Consider the following 11,603-nt stretch of genomic DNA (forward strand, 5'->3'; position numbering starts at 1 on the left):
TTTTTTTTTTTTTTTTTTTTTTTTTTTTTTTTTTTTTTTTTTTTTTGGTCCTGGGGGTTGAGCTCATGGCCTCACACACAGTAGGCAAGTAGTCTACCTTTGAGTAGCCCTTTATTTTATTTAATTGTATTTTGAGACAGTGTCTTGCTAGGTTGCTCAGATTAGTCTTGAACTTGTAATCACCCTGACTCAGCCTCCCAATCTGCAGGATTACAGGCATGTGCCACTGTGCCTGTTTAATATCACTGTTTTGGTTATAGCTCTAGTTACTCTTCCAGAGCATTCATTACTTACATTGAAGATACCAAACGTGCAATTCTGCTACCTATTGTGAAATCTTTAATCATCATTAATAAAAAAGACCACTGATAACGCATGTCTTGTTTTCTACAGAGGTTGTACTGTAGAGAGACTCTGTGAACGAAAAGAAGGTCAATTTGGGGAAAGCATCCATCAGACTCCAAATCTTAAACGGAACAAGAAAACTATTCCTGGAGTAAAACCACATGAGTGCAGTGTGTGTGGAAAAGTCTACATGTGTCATTCATCTCTTAACAGGCACATGAAATGTCACACAGAACGCAAACCATATGAGAACCATAAATATGGAGAGAAGTCCTATGAATGTAAGGAATGTGGGAAAACCTTCAACTTTCGGAGTTCATTTCGAATACATGAAAGGACTCACACTGGAGAGAAACCCTATAAATGCAAGCAATGTGGGAAAGCTTTCTGTTGGCCCAGTTCCTTTCAGATACATGAAAGGACTCACACTGGAGAGAAACCCTATGAATGTAAGGAGTGTGGCAAAGCCTTCATTTATCACACAACATATCGAGGACACATGAGAATGCACACAGGAGAGAAACCTTATCAGTGTAAAGAATGTGGGAAAACCTTCAGTCACCCCAGTTCATTTCGAAACCATGAAAGAACTCACTCTGGAGAGAAACCTTATGTATGTGAACAATGTGGAAAAGCCTTCAGATACTACCAAACTTTTCAAATACATGAAAGGACTCACACTGGAGAAAAGCCCTATCAGTGTAAGCAATGTGGGAAAGCGCTCAGTTGTCCCACTTCGTTTCGAAGTCATGAAAGGATTCACACTGGAGAAAAACCCTACAAATGTAGAAAATGTGGCAAAGCCTTCAGTTTTCCTAGTTCCTTTCGAAAACATGAAAGAATTCATACTGGAGAGAAACCTTATGATTGTAAGCAGTGTGGGAAAGCGTTCATTTCTCTTCCAAGCTTTCGAAGACATATGATAATGCACACTGGGAATGGGCCTTATAAATGTAAGGAATGTGGGAAAGCCTTTGATTGTCCCAGTTCATTTCAAATTCATGAAAGAACTCACACTGGAGAGAAACCCTATGAGTGTAAACAGTGTGGGAAAGCCTTCAGTTGTTCCAGTTCCTTTCGAATGCATGAAAGGACTCACACTGGGGAAAAACCCCATGAATGTAAACAATGTGGTAAGGCCTTCAGTTGTTCAAGTTCTGTTCGAATACATGAAAGGACTCACACTGGAGAGAAGCCCTATGAGTGTAAACAGTGTGGAAAAGCCTTTAGTTGTTCCAGTTCATTTAGAATGCATGAAAGAATTCACACTGGAGAGAAGCCCTATGAGTGTAAACAGTGTGGTAAGGCCTTCAGTTTTTCCAGTTCATTTCGAATGCATGAAAGGACACACACTGGAGAGAAGCCTTATGAATGTAAGCAATGCGGGAAAGCCTTCAGTTGTTCCAGTTCATTTCGAATGCATGAAAGGACTCACACTGGGGAAAAACCCTATGAATGTAAGCATTGTGGGAAAGCCTTCAGTTGTTCAAGTTCCATTCGAATACATGAAAGGACTCACACTGGGGAAAAACCCTATGAATGTAAACAATGTGGCAAAGCCTTCAGTTGTTCTAGTTCTGTTCGAATGCATGAAAGAACTCACACTGGAAAGAAACCCTATGAATGTCAACAGTGTCATAAGGCCTTCAGTTGTTCCCGATCCTTTCGGATCCATGAAAGAACTCACACTGGAGAGAAACCCTATGAATGTCAACAGTGTGGTAAAGCATTTAAGTGTTCCCGTTCCTTTCGAATACATGGAAGAACTCACAATGGACAGTAACTAATTGTAGACAGCATGGTAAAGCTTTCAGTTGACTTTGAAGATATGAAAGGACTCTTGCTGTAGAGAAACCCTGTGAATATAAAATGAAAGAAAACTTTCAGTTCTCTGGGTGTGAATACCAGAAGGAGCTCTTACTGGAGAGAAACCCTATGACCACAAGCAATATGGGAAAAAGCCTTCAGTGATCAGCTTTTTGAGGACACGCAAGAATGCATTCTGGAGGAATACTCATAAATGTCAAGAATATGTAAAAGCCTTCAGTTGTCCCAGTTTATTTAGAAATCATACACAAACACACTGGAGAGCAGTTTATCGAATGCAAAACAATGTGGGAAAGATTTCAGTTGGCCACGTTCTAACATAATATATGAGAAGGCACACTGGAGAGGAATTGTATAAAAGTGAAAAGCAATGGAAAGTTTTTTTTTGTCAAATATTCATGTAATATTCCCTCTATGTGAATCTTCAAACTCATGTAAAGACTCCTACTGGAGAGAGGTCCTTTAAGTGTACATAATACAAATTAATTCATGTCTATCATTCCAGAAGATTTACAACATGAAAGAAATGTTATAAAACATGCAAGCTTATTTTTCAGTTGTTTATTAAAGTATCCCTGGACTATGGATTTCTATTTATTACTTTCACACATGAACATCAGGTGAGATAATTCTGTAACCCCTTGTTAAGCAACTGTACATGAGTTTAATAGGTAGTGTTTTATCATTTAATCAGTTACTATAATTTTCTCTCTTTTTTGAAGTCTGCTGAATTCATGGGTGAACCAAAGTGTATTTCCAATATGAAAATTTTTAATATTTTTTTGTTCTGTGATTAATAGATCATTGAAAAATGACAATTCAGAAATCATTGGGATTTTCCTACTGGTCTTGGTTAGCAGAGACTAGATGTCTCTTACTCATATACTTTTAATTATTTTTTCTGATTTAGATAGGCTTGTTTGAAGGGGGAGCAGAGGAGACTTACTTTATTTTCTATGCTAATAGTGGCCATAAATTTATGAAAAAAATTTATCTTATGGGATAATCTCATTTAAATTATTTTCACCTTTTGCTCTTAGTCATTCCTTTTGGCTGTGATTTAGATGATGGATTTTGCATTAAGAAGAGACTTGTGGTAGCACAATATAATCTTAGTGGGAAATGGCTTTCCTGAATTGTGTTAACACAGATAACTGTGTGGGGCCTGTCTTCTACAATCCATCTCTTCCAGTTCCATGCTAGAATTCATCAATAATATATTTGTTTGAGATACAGAGAGCAGAATTGATGAAGGGTGTTGAGTTTTATAACCATTAATATGGAACTAGATTGATGAATAGGGCTTCAGGGATACCTGCTTCTACCTCATTTTCCTGATGCTTTGCCATGCTGATCATGAGTACAGTTGTGTGTTGCATAATAGTGTTTCAGTCAATAACAGGCTGCATATGTGGTGTGGTCTCTTAAGATTACAATAGACCTGAAAAATTTCCTATTGCTTAGTGGCATCATATCCATTGTGATGTCATAGTGCAAAGTACTATGTGTTTGTGGTAATGCTGGCACAAACAGCCCTGCTCTACCAGTAGTGTAAAAATATAGCACTTGCAATTAGTTTTAGACATAATACTTATAGTAATAATAGACAACTGTGTTACTGGTTTATGTATTCTATATCCTGTAGTTTTTATCATTTTAGGTTGCATTCTTATTTTTTAAAAAGTGTACTGTAAAAACAGCCCCAGACAGGTCCCTTAGGAGGCAGTCCAGGAGAAGGCATTGTTACCATCTGCGGGCAGCTCCGTGTGTGGTGTTGCCCCCTAAAACCTTCCAGGGGGACAGAGGTGGAAGTGGAAGACTTCATAAATCTTCCCAGGACTGTTAATGGTCCTGCACTAGACTAATGAGTGTGTTGTGTCCTAGTTTTAACAAAAAAGTTAAAAATCAGAAAAAATTAAAATAAAAATAAATCTCATAGGGTAAGAACATAAAGAAGATATTTTTGTACAGCTATGCAATGTGTTTGTGTTTTTCTTTTTTTTTTTTTTTCCATTTTCAGATGGGTAACATGCTGATGTTGTCACAAGTTTGGAGGGAGGCACCTCTCAACACATCTGTGTGGAAACCCAAGCCTGTGCTTGTAAACCATAAAAAGGATTTTGTGTTTTAAGCTAAGTGTTATTATAAAAGAGTCAAAATGCAAAAAAGATTGCAGGGGGCTGTGTGTGTAGTGCAATGTTAGAGTACTTGCCTAGCAAGTATGAGGCCCTGGGTTTGATTCATAGCACTGAAAAAAAAGTTATTTTTAAGTTTATAAAGTAAAAATGGTGCAGTAAACTGATTTTTATTGAATAAATAATTTTTTAAGAAAAATTAGTATAGCCTAAGTGTGCACACAGTGTTTATAAAATCTACAGTAGTGTACAGGAACGTCCTAAGATTCACATCCATCCACCACTCAATGACTCACCCACAGCAACTTCCAGTCCTTCAGGCTCCTTTTATGATAAGTGCCCTATATAGGTGTACCACTGTTTATCTTTTATATGGTATTTTTACTGTACCTTTTCTATGTTTAGAAACACAAATACCATGTGTTATACTTGCCTATAATATTGAATATAGATACATGTTGTATAGGTTTATAGCTTAGGAGCAATAGGCTGTGTGCCATACAGTCTAGATGTACAGTAGGCTACACCATCAAGGTTTGTGAAGTAAGAATATTTTATGTCTGTACAAAGACAAATCTGCTTGATAATGCATTTCTAGAACATCTTGTTCCTTAAACAGTATATGCCTGTATTCTCAAAGTTAGCACTAATTGCTTGATTGTCATCTTTATAGAGGTGTAGTGTATAGATACCTCCCAAGTTCCACTCAGCATCCATTGCTGTTTAGATTTTCCTGCAAACTTTAATGTGTGCATAATTTGGACTCGCAAGATTGGGAATGTTCCCTGATGTTTTGACTTACCTCATCTCTAGACTGAATTCATCTAGGGTCTTACATTATGTAGTAAACACCTGTTGTATTAATGTTGCTAGTGACTGAATGTAGTTAAAGTGGTGCATTCAGAAAGGACTCTTATGGACTTGGGCTTTTGTTAGTCAATGAAGTGAGACTTTTCTCTATATTGGATACTGTGCATTGAATTTATTAGTTGCATCACTGGTTATCATAATAGTTCTTATCTAGAAAGAAGGAAGAATGAAGTTGAGATAATCTACATGGGTCAAGTATGGTGGCGGATATCTGTAATCCCAGATACTGGGGAGGCTGAGGCAGGAGGATCCCAAGTTCGGGGCCAGCCTCAGCAATTTAGTGAGACCCTAGCTCAATTTTAAAAAAAGGGGGTGGGGTGGGGCTGGGGAGATAGTAGTAAAGCATCCCTGGGGTTAGTTCTCAGCATTGCAACAGCAACAAAAGAACTACATGGGTAGTTTTTTTCCTTTATTGCATTGGGCAGTGAATGCATTGACTGATCCCTAGTTTTAAGAATGAGCATCTTCCTCATAGCAAGCGGTTTGTCTGTTTCCTGTCACTGTTGAACATAATCTTAGTATGTTTTCAATTACTTAGTATGTTTTCAATTACATTTCACTGTATGTGATAAAGTGTGCATGTTTTTGTAAATAGACTCTTCTGTAGATGTTTTCTAGAATATTTTAGAAATTTTTCAAATAATTTGTATACTATCAATTGTCTTTTTCATTTCCTGTAAGGATATATTAAAATACTCCATTACAGTTATGGGCTTTCAGATTGTTTGTAAATTTGTCAAGTTAACCATTGGCTATTCTTAATTAATATTAACTCGTACATACAAGATCAAGTATTGTAAGGGAATTTTTATTTTTCTTAAGATAGTTCATTTAAAAAAAAACAAACAGATTTCTCCATTCATTCTGAATAAGCTAAAACTCAAATCATCATTTGTCAATGCCCTCTTGCCAGAGACTTCCAGGATCTGTGGTGCTCAGTGTTTAGACTGCCCCTGGGTCAATCCCCAGAGCTGCTGAAAAGATAACTACATGGAACCAGGCATGGTGGCATGAGAGTATAAATGAGGTATCTATATTTTGAACTCAAGGTTAGAGGAGTATCCCCTGATGTTCTGACTCCCCTTATCTCTAGATAGAATTCTTCTAGGGTATTGTAGTGAAAGAGAAGAGTGTTATGAGTTGAAATAAGAATGACCACAAACCATTAGCAGCTATGGGGAGAATCAGTAAAAAGGTATTGAAAAAGATTTTTGGACTTGGGCTTTTGTTAGTCTATGAAGTGAGACTTTTCTCTATATTGGATGCTGTGCACTGAATTTATTTATATCACTGGTTATCATAATAGTTCTTATCTAGAAAGAAGGAAGAATAGAGTTAAGCTAACCTTATTTCCAAGTAACTCCAGTTCTATTGGTCAGTAGGGGATAATTTTGGTCAATTTTGTGGCTTTGGTGCTGCTGTCCCCTCCACCCCTTTTTAAAGAGTTAAACGTTTTTTCAGTGCTGGGAAATCAAACCCAGGGCCTGGTGCTTGCTAGGCAAGTGATCTGCCACAGAGCTACATCCCCAGCCCTAACATTCCCCTCTCCATTTTTAAAAAAGAACTTCTCATCATGTTGCACAGGTTGGTCTTGAACTCCTTGGCTCAGGAGAAATGTAAACATATGTACACAGAAAACCATGTATCTGAATGGTGTTGGCAACATTATTCACAATATCCAAAAGGTAGAAACAAAGCAAATGTACATTAATGGATGAATAAGTAAACACAACGTGCTACATCTAAACAATGGAAGAATCAGAAACAAATGAGGATGTGTTGATACCTGCTACAATGTAGATGTTCCTTGAAAACACTGTTAGGTGAATAAAGTCAATCCTAAAGATCCCAGATTATCTAATCCCTTTCATATTAAAGTCCAGAATAGGAACTATATCCAAACAGAATAGATGAGTAGTTGTCTAGGGTTTGAAGGAAAGTGAAGGGATAACTAATGACTACCGGGTTTGGTTTTGTTGTCATGGCCGATGGTAATGTTCTAAACTTGCGAAATTGCAAGTATAAGTGAATATACTAAAAAATCTGAATAGTGCACATTAAAGGAGTGTATTTATGTATGATATCTCAAAAAACAGGTTCCAATAAAAGATACATTAGGAGTTTTACCCATTTTTTAAGCACATTGAGTTTCAATGTACATCCAAAGTTTACATAGCTTTTTATTTTTTTCTTATATCAGTGAAATAGGTATTCAGTTTGCCTTAGGGATAGCATACATTTACATTTCAAAGTTCACTAGGAGCACCTTCAAAAATTATCAATAAGAAATTGCCTTCCAAGGTTGGGACTACAGCTTAGTGGTAGAGTGCTTGCTTTAAATGCGTGAGTCCCTGGGTTTAAAAAAAAAAAAAATTGCATGCGTCAGACTTTTATATATATATATATATAGAGAGAGAATTTTTTAATATATATATATATATTTTTAGCTTTCGGCAGACACAACATCTTTGTTTCTTGTATGTGGTGCTGAGGATCGAACCTGGGCTCGTATGCATGCCAGGCGAGTGCGCTACCGCTTGAGCCACATCCCCAGCCCCGCATGCTTCAGGCTTTGTAACAAGAACACACAGCTTGTTGATGGAAAAGAGTTACTGCACCCAATCTAGGGCTGTAATGTTCTACATCCCCTGCCCTTCTATTTTATTTTGAGACAAGGTCTTCCTAATTTGCCCGGACTGGCTTCGAACCTGCAATCCTGCGTCAACCTCCGGAGCCGCTGGGAGGACAGGTGTGTGCCATCGCACCTATCTGGCTTGATAATTCTCTTTGAAATGTCTGTGTTCGTTTTAAACAGAAGAGCTCTAAAAGGCCTCAGGGACTCAGGCCAAGCCTCAGACCCTCGGGGCACACTGGAGCCCGCTATTCCAGTCTGGGCTGATCTGGGCGCCCCTCTTACACTGGAAGGGGCGTCCTCCCCTGGGAAAAAGGAGTCGAATTCTCTGCGCACAGCGCCTCCGGGTCCGCGGGAGCTGGGGGAAGGCGCCAGCGGGGGCCTAGCGCGGGGGCNGGCCAATCAGGCACGTCGCAGGAGAGGCCCGCGGAGGGACGCCAGGGGAAGTAGGTGGACGTCCCTACACCTTCCGGTTGCCCTTGAGGACCCGGAGCGGTGCTGCGTGGTCACTTTGCCTGTGGCCTGCGCCGGAGCTGTGGGGAGGACGTCGGGACACCCTAGAGGCCGAGAAATGGTGAGCGCGGGGCCGGGCGTCCGGAGACGCGGCGCGGGGCGGCTGTGGGCGCGCGGGACCCGGTCGGGCCGGCCTCCCGCGGCAGCTCCGCGGTCTGTGGCCGAGGCGACCGCTGGCCGCTCCGCCCTCCGTCCCCTCCGGCCCTCGGGGTGGGGGGCGGGGCGGGCGGCCGCGACCCCGGAGCTTCGTCGCGTCCCTCCTTGGCGACCCGGCCCAGCGCGGAGCCCTCTCTGGGCAGCTCCTCGGCTCTCAGCCTGTGCGGTCCCTGCGGGAGGGTCGCGGGGACCCCGGCTGCGCGTGGGGCGAGGGTCCCATTCTCCTCAACCGAAAGGACGCACCGTCCTGCTCGCCGCCTCGCCCTTCCTAGGCCGAGGATCCCTAAACTTCGCGGTCCTTCCCGGTGTTCGCACACCCAGCCCCTCCCCGGTTCCCACCGTTATCAACCCTCGGACTGCCTTTTCTCAGTGTCCAGTGCGCGCGGGTTTTTTGTTTGTTTGCAGTGCTGGGGATGGAGCCCAGGGCCTCGCGCATGCCTCGCAAGCGCTCCACCCCTGAGCTGTGGTAACCCCAGTTTGTGGACTTTTCACTTGAAAGTTAAGCAGGGAATAACCACCCGGCCCTAAGGTGAAGGGGGAAAATGTCCCGTGCCCCTCCTCTTCCCTCCTAAGTAGGATGTCTTTTTCCTTTTCCGTGGTTTTTACTGGTGCATCATAGTTGCACGTACTGACGGGATTTGTTGTTAGATACTATACGTGCACCCAGTTTAACTTGAAGCAGGCTGACTTCGAATTGAGGTCACTCTAGGAAACGTTACAGGTGATGTGGCCTCAGCTCACCCTCCTGTTTTTCCCTATTTCTGGGTTTTTTGAACTGTCTCTCGAATAGACCCAGGATCCCCGCAGCCATGTCTCTTGGGATGCTTAGCGAATGCTAGCTCCTTCCACAGCCAGTGTGAGGTGCAGGGCGTGGGGCCTCTCAGAGGAGCAGCCTTCCTCATCTAAATATCTAACTGCTTGGGACAGTCAACTTTTCTTTCTTCCCAGTCCTAGGTTCCATTCCTTAGAGAACCAATGGTGATCAGCCAGTCAATTTGCTGGTATTGAGGCGACAGGACAGGATTTTTTACTGCCCTTTGGGATACCTTAGGATGGTGAAGGGAGAAAAACTGCCTCAAGAGATCAAGGAAAGCCCACCCCAGGGAAGTGGTGCAAGAACCTGAAAAGAATGTACTTCGGGCACACCAGGGCAGGTCTCTTGGCAGGGTGAACATGGAGCATTTCAGTGGTATCCCCCTTTTTCTTGGGGGTTGTTATTTTCCATATCCTTCACGTAGAGACACTTGTGCTTTATTGCTGTGATATAAATTATTTATATGCATCCATCTCTCATCCATTAAAATGCCGAGTTGGGGTGATTTTGCTGGATTCTTCAAACAGTGTCCCCCCAAAACCCCTTCTTAAAGTGAGTGAGTAGCCTTGGCTGGGAATCAGAGGTCCAGGGTCAATTGCAAACTTATAATGTGAAGTCATTGGTTCTTATTGGGAGTCTCCTCTGCAGGTGTTTCAGACTGCCCATACCCGCCACTGGGACTTATTTATATTTTGGGAGCTTTCTAAAAATATTAAATATGAATCTATATATAAAACAATTACATAGTCAATAGAAACATCAAAAGAGAACAGCTGTGGGGCACTATGGTGCATGCCTGTAATTCCAGTGATTCAGGAGGCTGAGGCAGGATGATTGAAAGTTCAAGGCCAGCCTCAGCAACCAAGCAAGACACTGTCTCAAATTAAAAAAAATTAAAATAAAATAAAAAGGGCCATGGATGTATCTCAGTGGTAGAGTATACCTGGGTTCAGTCTTCAGTTAACCCCCCACCCCAATCACCACCAAAAAGGGAACATCTGTGTAATTGCAGCCATACTGAGACTTGGAAAATGCCTTCACACCACATGCCCACTCGGAATGACTCCTGAAGGCTGCATCATCTCATCTCTCTCTAGATGGAGCCAGTCTTTTAAATTCTTAGATAATCTCCTTGTTTATCTTGCCGGTTTTATAACCTGTGTATGCATTTCTTTTTCAATATCTTATTTTTGCATATTTTATGCAAATTATAATATCCTCTGTATAATAGTATGTGTCAGGTTTCTTTTTTGCACAGTTAGGCTTTTCATGGGATGATGGCTTAGTTTATTTATTAGACCTTTATTTTTCAGGGCTTTTTAAAATTTACAGAAAAATTGAGCAAATAAGACTTTCTTCATAGCTAGTTATTTCCCCTGTTTCATTTTTAATATTTTTTAGTTGTTATATTAATGGTTTTTTAATATTTATTTTTTTAGTTATAGTTGGACACAATACCTTTGTTTTATTTATTTATTTTTACGTGGTGCTGAGGATTGAACCCAGGGCCTTGCGTGCTAGGTGAGCACTCTACCACTGAGCCACAACCCCAGCCCCTGTATTAATGTTTTTTAGTGGTCATTTTAATATTTTTTAGTGGTTATGTAGTGCTGAGGATCAAACCCAGTGCTTTACACATGATAGGCAAGAGCTCTACCACTGAGCCACAACCCTGGTCCCAGTTTCCCCTGTTTTTAACATCTTGTATATGTATAGTGTATTTGTTATGAATTAATATGTGTGATGATGTTGAGAATTAACATCATTATTATTCACTCAAATCCATACTTTACATTAGGATTGACTCCTTGCTTTGTTTAGTTCTATAAGTTTTGACAATGTATGTGTCATGTATCCACCATCAGTACCATATAACTTAACTGTCCTAAAAATGAATTCCCTGTGCTCCACCTATTTATCACCTTTCCCTTCTTCCATTACCCCTCCTCCCTCCCCCAATAAATACCCTGGCAACCACTGATTGTGTGTGTGTATGTGTGTGTGTGTGTGTGTGGTGGTGGGGATTGAACCCAGAGCCTTGTGTGTGCAAGGCAAGCATTCTTATCAACTGAGCTATATTCCCAGCACCCCCTTCCCCACTTTTTTTTTTTTAACGTCTCTATGGTCCTATACTTGGAATCTGCTGTTAGGCAAGTGTTTTAGATTGTCTTCTTTCAGTTAGCAATAAGCATTTAAGTCCCTCTGAGTTTGTAACTTGATACTCATCTTTTTAAAAAATGATTTTAGTTATAGATGGACACAATACCTTTATTTTGTCTATTTGGTTTTTTTTTTTTTTTTTTTTTTTTTT

The 11,603-nt window shown here is 40.8% G+C and overlaps 2 protein-coding genes and 1 non-coding gene across 5 annotated transcripts in view; 2 read left to right on the forward strand and 1 right to left on the reverse strand.

The window, feature by feature from the left end:
- Positions 1 to 5,882, forward strand: part of LOC107145223 (zinc finger protein 709) — a 16,922-nt gene extending 11,040 nt beyond the window's left edge. Inside the window, 2 exon segments of the mRNA XM_015489077.2 lie at positions 394 to 1,996; positions 1,998 to 5,882. Of these exon segments, the coding sequence (XP_015344563.2) occupies positions 394 to 1,996; positions 1,998 to 2,132 (1,738 nt within the window). The 3' untranslated portion in view covers positions 2,133 to 5,882.
- LOC125613858 lies at positions 4,187 to 4,291 on the reverse strand. Its single transcript, XR_007344452.1, has one exon. It is a non-coding gene; the product is annotated as a small nucleolar RNA U13 (small nucleolar RNA).
- Positions 5,883 to 7,691: 1,809 nt separating the features above from the next.
- Positions 7,692 to 11,603, forward strand: part of LOC107145222 (putative KRAB domain-containing protein ZNF788) — a 14,950-nt gene continuing 11,038 nt past the window's right edge. The window contains exon 1 of one of the 3 annotated variants that reach the window (XM_048795058.1): positions 7,692 to 7,926. Coding sequence is in view for 2 of the 3 variants with exons in the window: in XM_048795059.1 (XP_048651016.1) it covers positions 8,381 to 8,383 (3 nt within the window). In the remaining variant the exon portion in view is untranslated. Of the gene's footprint in view, positions 7,927 to 8,226; positions 8,384 to 11,603 lie in introns of those variants that run through there. The other 2 variants (XM_048795059.1, XM_015489076.2) reach the window with 2 other exon arrangements.

The sequence above is a fragment of the Marmota marmota genome, unplaced genomic scaffold (genome assembly GCF_001458135.2).
Source record: "Marmota marmota marmota unplaced genomic scaffold, marMar, whole genome shotgun sequence".
NCBI lineage: Eukaryota > Metazoa > Chordata > Mammalia > Rodentia > Sciuridae > Marmota > Marmota marmota.